Genomic DNA, 14,791 nt, shown 5'->3' with positions numbered 1-14,791 from the left:
ACACTCAGGAGCCCTGATGACAGATATGATCAGTCAGACCTAGCTGATCAAAGCAGAAGAAAATGAATTTCAGTAAACGTTTGCAATCATCAAAATGATGTAGTAAAAAAGCCTTTTATTATATCCAATAGGTTTGTAAAGGCAGAGCTGTATTCCCCAGCTTTACTGCTGTAAATGTGTTTTATGCACTTTTATGTTGCCAACAGCGCAAAGCTGTGGGAAGATGTACTGTTTCCTAAATTCCAGCCAGCTTCCAATTGCAGAAATGTGATCATCAGTGATCGTATGTTTCTGAAGAAATCCAATCAGTTCTTACAACCCAGTTAACGTTTATGGCACTGTCAATTTGAGAATAAGCAAAATCCCTTAATGACTGAAGAAGACAAATTTTGATAGTAGAAGGGTGGAGGAACAGTAATCTGTCATAGGTGTTTCCACAACTTTGTTTTGTGGAGCAGAATGGCTTTCAAAAACCTTACCAAAAATCCTGCCATGCTGTAAGCAATAGTTGAAGCAATTTGTGATGTTTTGAGCCATTCCTGCTGTGAGAGCAGGATGGCCTCAAGTGCAACATCCAGAATCACTACCCTGGGCCCTCCACCAGCCTGTCCAATGTGGAAAAGGATATTGGAGCATCCTCCAAGTTACTGCGGTATCTTATTATTTAATCATCTGGTATTTTCATGTGGAGTGTAAGGGAAAGAAAGCTCTGAGGGCAGAGAAACAGGACTGGCACTCCATGCTTTTGGGAGAGCCTGCTGGAAGTACCCTAAGAGGTTTAAAGGAGCCTGGCACTTCCTAGAGTCTGAAATGCTGGGGCTGCCTGGGCCTCTCCCCTATATAGGATTGTCTCTCTATTTTTTGGGGTTGCCCTTTGTCCGGGGAAGGGCAACTAATCTGGTGAAGGGTCAGGAGAACAAGTCTTACAAGGAACAGCTGAAGGATCTGAGGGTGTTTAGCCTGGAAAGAAGGAGGCTCAAGGGGGACCTTATCGTTCTTTAGAACTCCTTGAAAGGAGGGTGTAGCCCGGTGGAGCTCAGTCTCTCTTCCCAGGAAATCAGTAACAGGACCAGGGAACACAACCTTATGCTGCACCAGGAAAAGGTTTAGGTTGGACATTAGCAAGAAATTCGTCACAGGAAGGGTGTTTTGACATTGGAGTGGGCTGCCCATTTCAGTAGCAGGTGGTGGAGTCACTGTGCCTGGAGCTGTTTAAGGAAAAACTGGATATGGCACTTAGTGCCGCGGTCTAGTTGATATGGTGGTGTTCGGTCATAGGTTGGTCTCGATGACCTGTCTTTTCCAACCTAATTGATTCTGTGATTCTGTGAAATTGTCCATGCTCCAGGCAGCCGGTTCATAGGCCGAGTCAGGAGAGGCCACATCCCTCCCGGGGCACAGCGTCCCCAGCGCTCGGGTCCAGGGCCGGGACGCTGTGCCAGGGGCAGGGGGAACACCGGGACGCCCGGGGCCAGGAAACGCCGCCCCCGGGGCCTGGGGCCGGGCCGGCGGGTGGGCGGAGGGGGCCGGGCCGGCGGGCGCTGCTCCGCCGCGCTGTGGGAGCTCGGAGGGTGGCGAGGCCACGAACCCCGTCCGGGAGCGGTGCGGAGCGGGGCGGCCCCTCGGCACGGGCGGGAAGCGGCGGCGGGACCCGGCGGCCGCTCCGCGGAGGGTGTGAGCGAGCGCCGCGGAGACGCGTAGGGGACGAACCCGGCCCGGGCGGCGGGAGCGCGGCCCGAGGGTGCGGGGGGAGGCGGCGGCGCAGCGAGGCGAGGGGCGGCCTCGCAGGGCGGAGCGGCGGGGAAGGCGAGCCGGCAGCCGGAGCGGGCGTGCGAACCCCACGGGCCGAGCGCCTGCGAGAGGGGGAGGAGGAGCCGCCCCGCCGCCCGGGGATGGTGAGGAGGAGGCGGCGGCTGCCGGGAGCCCAGTGAGGCCTTCGCTCGGCGCCCGCCGCAGAGCCCGCCCGCCTCGCCGGCCGCCCCCTTCCCCCGCTCGCTCGCTGGCTCGCTCCCCCCTTCCCTCCCCTTCCCCTGATTCCTTCCCCGGCTCCCTTCCCCTGCCGCCGCCGCCGCCTCCTCCTCCCCGGGCTCCAGCCATGTAAGTGACCCGCTCCCCGGCTGGGAAGGGCTGGGGGAAGGAAGCGCCGGGGCTGGGGCCTGCTCGGCGCGGCCGCATTGTGCGGGGCCGGGAGGGAAAAGAAGGGACGGGAAAGGGGGCGGCCGCTCTTCTTTCGCCTTCCCCGGGCGTGGGCTTCGCCGCCGGCCTGCGGGCACGGCCGGGCGGGGTGGGGGGCGAAGAGGCCCGGGCTGCAGGCGGCCCCGGCCGGGCGGTCCGTCCTGCCGGCGGGCCCGGAGCGGACAGGAAGCTGTTGGCTCCCCGGGGATGCGGTGGGTAAGAGGGCGGCGGGGCGGGGGTCTCCCCTCGGGCCTGCCCCCGCCCCGGCCCCTGCGCGAGCATCCCCCGGGGAAACGGCGGTGTGGGCGGCTGGGGGGTGGTTTGTGATATTTCTGAAACAGCGGCGAGCAGAGTAGCCGAGGGCCCCCCATTTTCCCACCTCCCCCGCCCCCATTTTCTCCTCTTGTCTTCTGCGGCCGCGTTGTTCAGCCCAGCTCCGCTTTGCGGACCACTGAGTGTTTGCCGACGGGGGTGTGATTCTCTCCGTGGGCATTTGGCGTGTGTAGGTGGCTGTGCAGCGTTTATGGACTTGATTTTGATTTTTTTTTTTTTTCTTAGTCGTGTTTTGCAGAGGTGTAGGGAGCTGCCTGCAGGTGCACTCCCCCCACTCCCCCAGGTGAAATTCTGCAGTTGCCGAAATGTTCTTAGAGACTTGTAGGACTTGTGTCTGTTTCTTTGTAAAACGCATAATCAAGCATATAAACGTTCTGGTACTTTTAGTGTATTTTACTGACAGGACGCTACTGATGCAGATACAGCCTGCACGTTATCGGTGGTGTGTGTCCCCCCCCGCCCCGGCCACCCCTGTGGGAAATACTTAGCTATTTTGCTTTGTTTTCCTACCACTTCTATCATGTAAGAAGCAAATCCATGATTTGCGCTTGTTTGTTTCATTTATACCACAGGAGGGATGTACGTTTCAAAATACAGTTATAAAAGGGAGTTACTAACACTTAATGCTGAAGAATATTTGTTTGCAGGTAAATAAATTTGACATACTGCGTGACTAGTAATTACTTTCATGTGGTAGTTAGTTTCATGGTGACAGCCACAACATTTGTCTAAGCAGATTTAAAGACTGTGGAGCTACCTTTGTTGTTTTTTTTTAAATAGTAGGGTTTGTGTTGTGTGGGGTGTTTATAGAACTGTTTCTGGTGTGCAGCAGTGGTAAATCAAATTTAAAAATTGATTGGGTGTCCACAAGTCACTTACAACTCCAAAATTCACTTACAGTCTTATAAAAATGTCCTGTAAGTGATTACATTAACAATTAAATAGTTTCACAATTGTCTTGATTTCTTTGGGGACAGAGCAAAACTTCTGTTACAAATACTCTAAAATGGAATTTGATTAAATATATCTCGGGTTGGTACCGAAGTTCCAAGCAGCAGAGTTCCTATATTATATGAACATAAGCTGTAAAAGGACTCGTTCTTGTTTGGAAACATAAAGAAGATTTTGTCTGGGCTGCAGAGTGGGTTATGAAGAAGTCACTTTGCTCCCATTGCTCAGTTTTGAAATCGGTAGCTTAGTTTGTCCTATCAAACTGTTGTGTTTGCAGCATGGATGGTTGGATGTCGTAACTGTGGCCCCTCACCTGAACAGCATTAACCTCCTGTCTAGGTTAATAACCTAACCCTCTGCAAAGGCAGGAGAGTGCAAATATTTCAAATGACAGTTTTGTAAACCTAGGTTAGGCCAACAGATTAAAAAAAAAAATAAATATAGATGTGACTGTAGTGTTTTTTTTTTCTAGTTACTATTTTCCCCATAACTTAGTATCTGAGAATCCTTTGTGAACCTTGTGATAGCTGCACTTGCTGCCCTGAAATTCCAGCTTAGATGTGGTGTCATTGGACACACAGCACATAGTAGCAAATACTGGTGACCACACCTAAGTCATGGCCCACAATGCCTTCTTGTAAGGAAAGCTAAAATGGTGGAACAACCTGGTCCTTCTAAGCTTCCTTGAAAGCTGTCTGCCCAGATTTGGTAACTGGGTCATGGTGTGAAGCTGCTGTAGGCTCAGAGGGCCTTGAGCACATTGGAATCGCTGCTGCTCCCACAAAACACCCAGGGCAGGGTTTGCGTAATGCAGGAGATGTACTCCACTGGTCAAAGCCTGGTGGGAACATCTATCTGTACGCTCCACTTGAAACATTGGCTGGAGCCCAACTTTGTTGTGTCTGTGCTGTTAGGTGCAGTTGGCTGTCAGCTGGGAGCTTGCACTGGGAAGAGAATGTAGGTTGCTCCTGGCATCCCATGTAACGGGCCCAAACGCACCGGCCCGGCTCAGTCCAGTTCCCGTGTACCTCATCTGCTCTCATGACAGTGTCATGTGGCCACAGTAGGCAAACCTGGGCAGCTGGATCCTGTTTTGCCTGGTCCTGCTGCTGTGCATTATGAGAACATGTAAGGATGTGCAGCATGTTTGGGCTTAGGGTGTCCTGGGAGAATCAGCAATGTGCCACACCAGGGCAGTGGGCATCGGTAACTGCCAGTGTGACAGGGCAAAGTGTTAGCCCAGGGGAATGCTTTTTTGTAATCTGCTTTCTGATCTGGGCTAATGAGTGCAGCCAAGACACATTCTCACATGCTAGGACTGAGGCTGATGGGCCAGAGCTTCTCTTTAGTCCCTTGCTTCCTCTCCCTCATGAAGATGAGGTGATTACCATAGGTGCTCCTGCATCCCATAAGCTTAAGCTTCAGCATTACGGAAGACTTTCTTTTCTTCTGGATGTTCTGTAGGATGTGAGTGGAAACAAATATAAAACTTTGCATTGGAAAGGGGACAGGAAGTACAGATTAATATTTCTACTTTCTTGGAGAAAGAAAGGTGAGGATAGAAGAGAACGAGAGAAGGAGTTCTAACGTGACTCCCGAAAACACAAAAGATGGTTCTGCTCCACCTTCTCTTGGTTGGTTGGTTTGACTGACTCCTTAAAGCAGTTTTCACTGCTGCAATGCCTAGGGAAGTGAATTGTCCCATTATTTATAAAGAAGTTAATAACCTTTAAGGAATTAATATGTACGCAAAACCGGTGTCACCATGATACAATGCTGATGTCATACCATTCATGATTTACAGCACTTCAGCTGCATGAGGACTATTTCAGTGTTAAAAAAAGTATTGCAGTAATGAGTATTGAAAAACAAGCAAAGAGAAGACTAAGAGAAAGACCAAGTTGTTTAGCTTTTGACAGTATTCAGTCCTGTGCAGACACAGACTGGAGCAGCCAGGTCATACTTACCTCAGATGCCCTCTCTTCACTGGGAACCATTCCTAGATGGCCATAAATGAGGACTGTAATCGTTACTTTTTTTTTTTTTCCCCTCTAAGGATTTTATGGAAAAGGAACTTTTTCTGTTTTACACATCTTCAGTAGTACATTGACCTACAGTTAACTTGCTCTTCTATTCCGAGAAATTACTCTTGCTTGCTGCCACTGTCTTCAATAATGTCTCTTACTAAAATAGATGTATTAGGCACAGCTTGAATGTGTGTTTTAAAATACACTAGATAGAACAGGTTTGCTGCTGTTGGAGCTATGTCTATGGGCATCTTATTAGACAGTGAGAAGGGATCCTCAGCTCTTCAAATTGCAAATTAAAAATAGCTTAAGTTTCTCCATGTGAAGTAAGTGCTCTGACATGGCTGACTGAAAGACTGAGGTGGGACCTGTGCTGCAGGTTGGTGTCAGGAAGTGTTTAATGTTTTTCCACTTTGTTGTGCCACGGCTTCTTTACAAAACCCTCCACCCCCTTCACCACCCCTCTCCCCTGAAAGGAGGTGGGCAGGTAAAGACACGTCCCTGAGAACACAGCTGCAATAGCAAGTGGGAAATGTTTCTTGGGTAGAAATGGTGGAGAAAAGGCAGTCCAAGCTGTTTGGACACCACAGACAGTAGAAAAAGTAGTCCCTCTGAACTTTCTATTTCTTTGTTGATCTGCTTTTTTTGGCTCTGTTGTCATTCAAATTTGGATTATTAAATGACAGTTTAGCCGATGACAAGCAGGAAGCTGCCAAGTGGTAATCCTGGCAAGTGTTAACACAGGAAAACCTGGAGTAAGTTAGCATCAGATTGGAGAATTCTAGTGCTTCATGGTTTTTTATGTTTTACTTTTAGTAATAGTATTGTCCTTTCTGCATCCTAGTTTGGTAGCTTCCTTTTTTATGTATGGTTGTTGGAAAGGATATTGATTGCTCAGTGCCTCTAAATGGTCGAATTGAGGATGCAGGGGTAAGATTGCACAGTCCCTGCACCCTCTATGACACAAAGTTAGAAGCGTTAACTTTCACACCTGGGTGTTGCATTTCTATACTCAAGCTGTGATAATCTTGGGGGTTTTGTTCAACACTTTGCAAATTTCTCAAGCCTTTAAATGAGGTCTGGTCTCCTCTTGACATCAGCAAGCAAGTCTAGCTTGCATGGCTGTTGTGCATTGTGCATGGCCATTTTGAAATGAAGCCTGCTATGTTTGTCAGGTTCTATCCTAGTTGCTCTGGAGCTTAAAGAGTTTGTTCCAAGGTATCTCTGGCAGCTGTGGATTACTGGTCTCTATTCTGCAGCATATGGTGTTCTCATATTTATTTATGAAATTAGGAATTCTTACATGTCACTTGTTCCAATGTAGTTTTTTTGTGTGTCTTCCCTCCCTCAGGCAAACATCTGTTTTGTGGAGCTGACAATTCTAACTAGTGAGATCGGCAGATTTGTAATTTGGAAAAAAACCCCAAACTCACCTTGTTTCTGAAGAGAACTTCAACGTAAACTGTTAACTGGAAAAGCTGAGGAACAGTAGCAAGCAGTGTAGGTTCGTCGCAGAGTGTCAGGGGAGTGACCTCCTTTCTCTGTCCATTTCTGCTGGCAGTGATGGAACTTGTTCAGATTTGAGCTTTGTGCTTTGAATACCTGTTTCAGATCACTCTGATGTGGTACAAAGCCCTCTGCCCCTGCTGCGGTTTCAGTTCTAGGTTGGATTAATTTTGACCACCTGTTTCCTCCCATCCAGTGTTGTGTCTTAGTGAGTTATGGGGAATTAGTTGCTTTTTAATCTAATTTCTGATGGATGGCTATCACCTGCATGCTCAGAGATAATTGATGCACACGTTCCAAATGCATGGAGAGATGGTATATATTTGTCAGGTGGGAATGGGATGTCTCTGTGGTGAGAGACTTCAGTAAAAGCCAGGTCTTTAGTGGCAGTTTACAAATGCTGCTGGGTTTTGTTTTATTAAACTTGTTGGTTACTGCTGGGAATTTGTCACCAATTAGATTTTTTGATCACTCAAGTAATACCAAATGGAATGGCAGCATGGACACTTCAGAGAGCACAGAAAAATTAAAGAAAAACAGGGAATATTTGTACCCCAAGCAGAAAAATTATCAGATTCAATTTAGAAAAATAATAAAAGCTAATGCATTTGGGAAGAGATTACATTCAGTGAGGGAGAGAAATGCACAGAATGTTTCTGTGGTAGTCAGCCATGAGCAAGGCACGTTTTCAATAAGAAATTGTAATCTTGAGCTATTTAGAGATGGACTTTGTCTCATAAAGCAGAGGGGTAAAAATCCCAAGTTGTGCTTGAGTATATTTCATTGTGAGAATGACAGCAGCAAACTGCAGTGCGGTTAAGGAAGAGCAATAAAATTGATCATGGTGCTATAAGGGCTAATTTGGGATAAAAGTGAGGTACATGAGCTTATCTATGGTTGTTTGTATACCTCTAGGAAAAGTGAAAGCTAGAAATACCAAAGGTAGGAAGATAGTTTTTGGGAAGTCAAGGAGGTCTGAGTGGGATTAAGGGGATGACGGTGAAGGTTGGAAAGTCTGAAGCAGGATAGGAATATTTACTGTCAGAGGTTTATCTCTAAGACGTGTTCTTTGCTGGTTAACAGACTATCATCAGGCTGTAAAGAAACCTTCCAGGATATGTTCTAGAGTTCTTCTATACAAGGAAACATTGAAACTGATCTTTGTGGTATTTTAGAATTTTTTTATTGTTGCAAAGAGTGAGGTGGTGTTGCAGAGATGGCGGTCTGCTAGGTAAGGTCTTGAATCCACTTGTAATTCAGATAGCACGTGGTAGAGTTGTGAGTCTGCCCATGACCACCAGCTTACTCAGTGAAGCAGGACTTTAGCAAGCCTATATTGTGGCACCTCCACCTGCCAAGATAAATTCTTGTGGAAAGCTAAGCCCTTGTTTAAGATTTATAAGAATAATAATAATAGAACAGAAAAATCCCAAACCAATAATGCAGCAGTGAAAATGGCTCCGTGTTGTATCCCTTGCTGTACATCTGCGACGTGACTTGAGATGATGGTGTACTCTTCTTTTGATCCTTTTAGAAATAGCTGGGAAGGAGGAAAACGGAGGAAAATCCCTTGTCCCTTTTGCGGAGCCTTCTGCTGGAGTTCAAGAATTTCAGCAGAGTCATCTTCTGCCATAAACTGGTTTTTCAAGAGACATTCCTGCCATTATGAATGAAGTAGCGATAGTGAAGGAAGGCTGGCTTCACAAACGAGGTAAGTGACTCTTCCCTTCTGAACAGTGAATTGACTCCATCTCTCTCTAATCTGGTGTTTAGCAGCATGTCCTCAAATAATCCATTATTTTCCTGTTCATCCTAGTGGGAAACAGCACATAGGGAGTGTGCCTGACTTTTTGCAGGCTTTAGAAAATGCATATATAAGGGGTTTTCTTGTGTGTGTACATGTGTTCACTAAAAATTGGTTTCAGCTGTTTTGAGAATGATGATAAAGGTAGCAAGTGAAGAGATGCTACTTAAGAGTGTTAGAGATTAAACTGTAGTAAATAATTTTGGTTTGTATGTAGGTCTGTAGCCTTCCTTTTTGTGCTAGAAGGGAGAATTAAGATGAATATTTTTGAACAGTGAAAAATATGCCTGTATTTTGTGAGCAATGCTATGCTCTTGCAGAGACTTGCTAGAAAATATGCTATTCTGTTTGTGTCTGAACTGCTCTGGGTACAGTGTCCTGGACAGGAGGAACAGCCTTGAGTTTGTGCTCTCTGTGCATTTTGGTTGTATCATCAATGACATTTGATTTTTATAAAGTGTCTTTATTCTTGACAGAGTGGCAAAACTGAAAAGACAGTCATATGTATCATTAGACTTTTGCCTCCTTACATGTTTCCTTCCCAAAACAGTGGGTTTGTTCATTTCTGGGGAGGTGTTCATTTTCAAGTACCACAGCATTAATCCTAAAAGGTATTTGACTTACCTGTTTCTTTGTGTTCTACTGTTGTTTCTTGGAAAGGAGTGAACAGTGTTAGGTACTTTCCATGATAATTGTCATTTTTTTGGACCAGAAACAGAATCTGTGTTCCAGCAGCAGGGAAGCTTACATGGTTCTGCAGACTCAGGATTTTTCTAGAGGGTTTGCAGCAACTTGCCTGAAGGTGCAAAGGTGTAGCATAATTATTTATGGAAGAAATTTCAAATGTGTTATCATAACCTTGGTAAAGGCTGGTGGTTCTTTCGCAACAATAAGAAATTTCTAGGAATTTAGAAAACATGTTGATAATGTGTATTTTAAAAGGGTGAAAGTGTGTATTTCTAACAATTGGATATGCAGTGTAGTTTAGCAGATTGATGCTTGATGTACTAATGTTTTGTTCAAGTTTTTTAGGGGGGTGTGTGGGTTTTTTTTTTTGTTCTGGTTTGTTTCAGTTGAAAATACCTTTGCACTCATTAGCTTAAATAGCTCATTCAGTAATTCTGGTGTACCCAGGCTGCTTTGTTCTGACAAAGTATTTGAGAACTACTCTGTGTTTGGATTAAATAGAAGAAAGAAACACGGAATTATACTTCCCATTCCCATTTATGAATCTAGAAACTCTTCAAATCAGAGATTTTTTTTTAGTTTTAAACAGTGTCCTCAGATTGAGGGTTTTTAATCATCTGTTGTTGCAATTCTTCCTGCACTTACCTGTAATTTAAATAAAAAAACTGTTATTTTGAGGAGCACTGCACAAAAATCGAAGGGAAAAACATTTATTTTAAACAGTATAGAAAAGACATTGTCAGGATGATTCAGAGGCACATGTCTGAAACTTCTAAACAATCATGTTTTATTTCAGGTTTGTGTGTATTTACTTTTGGGAACTGAATTTTTGTTGTTTCTAGGATTAAAATCTACTTTCAAGTAAGGAGACCTCTGGAGGTCTTAGTAAAAGATGCCCAGATCTCCTCATCTGATTTTTTTTGTTGTTGTTTTAAAGTTGCCTTAGAGAAACAGATTAATATCTCTGATGGTTTGCTGATAATACTATGATGAGATTATATGCTGAACACATTCCCATTTTCAAAATGTTACTCTGCATGTTCCGCATATTTGATGCTGCAAATTTGTGCCCAAACTCCTAAACTGTTAAACATAACTTGGAATTTCTTGAATGCCAGGTTTCCTAATCTTTTTAACCTGTTCCCCAATGCCTTTTTGCCCTCTTGGTATGTGCGGTGACACCTATTTCGTTCCACTCCATTGACTTTGCAACTGTTAATTTGGTGTTGTCCTTGTGAGGAGATTTTTAGAAAGCAATACTCTGTCTTCTCTTCAGCCTGCTGGTGTTAGCCCTGGGAATCTCTTGGTTTTTGTAGCTGTTCAGGGAAAGGTTGACATATTCAGTTCATTTGGCTCTGTCTTTGTTGGGGAGTAGCTTATCCACTCCGTGCGTGTGTGTTTTGTTAAGATTTTTTCTTTTTATTTATTTTTTAATAATCTACATTTATTGCCAGACACTATCAGTTTGCTAGCTCTGCTAGATCAAGTGCTTCAACCACAGGATGTTTCCAAAACTGATGTCTGATACGGTGAGCTTCTGAAGTCAAGGCATAAACAATAATTAGTGCAGGGAGGGACTGCTAAAGGGGGGATTTCAGATATAAGAAACATACATTTTCTTTTAGATCACTTAGAAAACCAAAGGTTGCACTGCATCTATTCTTTAAAGTTCCTAAGGCTCTCCTCATGCAAATATTTTAGGTAGTGACTGGCCAAAATCCAGATTGGGCAGTGATGCTCTCTCAGCCCAACGTTCCCCATAGCTTTGGTTGGATTTGGTGTGTCTTACAGTTCTTGTCCTGAGCAGTTGAACAGCATGGCTGCATGCAGTTAAACAGTTGCTACATCTCACCCCAGCAGTGGCTTAATTTTGGTGGTTTTAATGATTTGTGTATGTATAAATCAGGCTGCAAAGTGCTCTGGAGCCCTTCTGGATGGCAGGTGTAAGTAAGCATAAAGCCATCATTAGCAGGAGCAGGTGTTTCAGCCTGGCAGGGATGTAGCAGGGCTTTCTAGAACTGTGGAGTTGTTTTCTTCTGTCAGCATGCTTTACGTTTATGTTTTTGTTTCCAAGATTAAAAATACAAATGGAGAAATGAAATTAAACATTGCTGCCTGACCGAGAGCTCTTGGCAGTTCTCTAAGTCAGTCACTAAAGGAAACTCTACTTCCAGTAGTGCAGATGTTTGTTTGTGCAGGGGCCAGTCATGTCCATGACATGTCTAACCTCAACCAGGCAGAAACAGAAGAATTCATGAATGAACTTTCCCCTCCCCATCCCTTTCCCCATTGTCACTCCTCAGTGCTCTTACTCAAATCCCAGCAAAGATAGATTTATGTGACCGCTCTCTGTGTGACTGCGTGGCTGGACTGCTCCAACACAGGTGGAATAGGAGGTGTGAAGGAGCTCAGGCTTGGTGCACTGTGTGTGTGCATCCAGGGTGTGCAGGCCCTGGTTGTATAACACTGAAGGTTCTGTTTAGTGGGAAAGGATGGGGGAAATGGTTCGACGCAGAGGTGCTATAATTGTGATTGAATATGAGGGGAGAAGGAGAAAATTATCTGCCCAAATTGCTGCTTGTTGAGCTCCGAGATTATAGGTTTTCTGAATGTATGTCATGAGGATCCTTAATTTTGGTTGTGTGTGGGGAACTTTTCGGAGAACAGAGGTGTGCTCAAGTGTATTTTACTTGCTTTACTGTTACATTTTAAAGATCTCATTGGATTTCTTGCATCTTTCTGCTCTGCTCCCTGTTTATAAAGGTCCTTCTATTGTTTCCAGTCTTCATCCTGTTTTTTTCTTTTTTTTTTTAAGTCTTTCTGCATGGCTAACAAAGAGGGGATTGTGCATTTTGATACTCTGTCATCTCTGTCCTCCCTAGTATGTCCGGTTTTCTTATTAGGGCATAAACTTGTATGAAAAAGAGGAGTCTTTTGGAAGCAGGGAAAGAGGGGGAGGGAAAAATATTCACTGACATTTGAAAAAGGAAATAGAAAAATCTCCATTTCTCAGTCTGAGAAATCTGAAGCAGTTGTAAGGAGCTGGAGAGACCTGTGTATTCATCCATTAATATTTGGCAGGAAATGCAGAGCTATTTTTTTTAAATTAGTATACTAATGTCACATAGTAATTTTAACCATGAAAACCTTAACATGTCCTCCAAATGCCAATTTTTATGGACTTCAGGCAGGTAAAACTATTTGACTGATGGAGTCTCTGATTTACAAGCTGATCAAAACTAACAGAGGCCCTTAAATGAGAAATAGTACATAAGATACCTACTCCACTTCTGTATATAATATTTTTTATTATTATTTTGGTTAAAGAATTATTTCTGTAATGAATGGAGCAGTACAGATGACCTGATAAATAACAAGTGGCCCGTTGTGGTTCATCTTGCTATAGCTTCATTGCATAAAAGGGATGCAAGATCCACGTGTAAAATACAAACCAGGAGTAAAATGCTGATTGTTGCTCTTTTAACTTTCTCTAGCGGAATAGCACAGATGGTGAACTTTAGCTTTGTTATTTTGAGCAGAGGTTTATACTTTCAGTATTCTGACAGTGTGAATCAAAAGAGGATTTTAGAAGGTATGACCAGATCAATTTTTAAGCCAGGGAGTCTCTGGTGTTGCTGTTTTTCTTCACCTCTTCTTTCTTCTCTCTTTTATGTTCTCACCATGTTCCCTACCTCTTTTTATGTATATGTGTGTGTATTTTATTTTGGGGTGTTTTTTTGTTCTTACCTTGGCTTCTGTCTGTCCCTGGGATGTAGTGATGCACTGTCTCGGTGACCTGTGTAGTCAGAACCTTTGAGGTTGAGATTAGTTCAAGGATTGTCTGGCTTTCATGGTTTGTCAAAGAATGGCTGTGGCACTTGATGCAAAGGATCCTAGGAGCCATCTGAACTCTGAAGATGCCAGCTACAGAGGGTACAGCTGCTTCAGGGGAAAAGCTGGGGGGAATGGAAAGGTAAGAAACAAGATAGGGACTGAACAAAAAATTGAGTGGGGCTGAACGAAGAGCAGAGTTGGGGAAGTTGTGACAAAGGGAAAGAAGCTGATGCTGTTTCTAGATCTGAAGGGTTGGGTTTATAGGGAAATCTGTTGCTCTTCTTGTTGGAAACAAAAGATAAGCTGTGTCAGTTTGTGGTTTTCCTTGTGCGTCTCTTTTTCAACACAAGGGGCAATAGTTTTGCAATTCTAGCTTTGGTTGCTTTCATTTTGCTTGTCCTGTTCTGGGAAAAGGGGACTGGGGAGGAACCAGGAAATTGTCAACCAATAAATCTGACCTTGGTGGTAGGCAAGATGCTAGAAGCATTAAGAAAGGATGAGATCACAAAACATCTGGAGAAATACGAGCTGATAATGGCTAGTCAGCTAGGCTTTTGGAGGGTAATCTCATCTGATGGAATCATTTGTGGAGAGGTCATAGGAAACAGGCTGGATCCAGTGTACTGTAAAGTTTGCTCTGGATGACAGGGGAAGTCAGAAACTGAGAATCAGCTGGTGCAGTGTAACTCTACTGTACTTCATCTTTGAAAGAGCTGGTCTAGCCTAGCAATGGCTCATCTTCCTTTCACAGAGCAAACTACTTGTCTTTGAGTGTTTGTTACTTTACAGCATCCTTTCAGAAAACTTTTTTCCAGAACACTTCTGCATGAAACCCATTCTTTAATCTACGGCTTCACATTTTTGACGTGTGACATCCAAATGTTTCTCTCTTCAGTAAAAATTACTTCCAAAAAGTCTTTATTCCAACATTTTCACAAAATACTTTCAGTTCTTTTGAGAAGTGATGCTGGGATAGATGCTTCTCATTGATTGTATACTGACTGGAATTTAAATGCAAGTGACACAGAACACTCTCGCTTTGAATGGCTAAGAGGAAGAGCTGGGATGTTGATGCCCACGTTATTTATGTCAGTCCTGGAACTTTACTTTCCTATTCTGTTTTATTGCACATCAGAAGTGAAACAAACTAGGTCTGAATTTTATCTCTAAAAGTGGGGTAGCGTCATAAATTAATGTTACTTGTTATTAAAAGGGATTTGAGAATGAGGGATCTAGGACGTTGCAAGCCCTGTAAAAGCGAGCCTGGGAATGCTTGATTCAGTGGATCATGCAGAAAGTGCCTGTATTGGATTTGATTTTCCTTGATGGCTCTTTCCTTTTCAAAAAGGGAAAGGTAGGCCTCGGAAAAAAAATAAAAAAAAAGCTGTCCATGTTTTCTGTGTTTTTTTTCTCTCAGTAGGCATATTGAGAAGTCATCAGGTTTGGATGTAGGAAGAAAGAAGTACTGAGTGAG

The 14,791-nt window shown here is 44.1% G+C and overlaps 1 protein-coding gene across 21 annotated transcripts in view; it reads left to right on the top strand.

Annotated features, from left to right (window-relative positions):
• The first annotated feature begins 863 nt into the window (after window positions 1-863).
• Window positions 864-14,791, top strand: part of AKT1 (AKT serine/threonine kinase 1) — a 77,828-nt gene continuing 63,900 nt past the window's right edge. The window contains exons 1-6 of one of the 21 annotated variants that reach the window (XM_086895945.1): window positions 2,441-2,474; window positions 2,734-2,791; window positions 2,896-2,950; window positions 3,081-3,155; window positions 6,838-6,990; window positions 8,527-8,703. In XM_086895945.1, coding sequence (XP_086752071.1) covers window positions 8,658-8,703 — 46 coding nt within the window. In that variant the 5' untranslated portion in view covers window positions 2,441-2,474; window positions 2,734-2,791; window positions 2,896-2,950; ... (1 more) ...; window positions 6,838-6,990; window positions 8,527-8,657. The other 20 variants (XM_086895944.1, XM_086895947.1, XM_086895952.1 and 17 more) reach the window with 20 other exon arrangements.

The sequence above is a fragment of the Cyanistes caeruleus genome, chromosome 6 (genome assembly GCF_971803275.1).
Source record: "Cyanistes caeruleus chromosome 6, bCyaCae1.hap1.1, whole genome shotgun sequence".
NCBI lineage: Eukaryota > Metazoa > Chordata > Aves > Passeriformes > Paridae > Cyanistes > Cyanistes caeruleus.
Note: the sequence above shows the minus strand (reverse complement) of the source record. Positions and strands in the feature narration are given on the sequence as shown.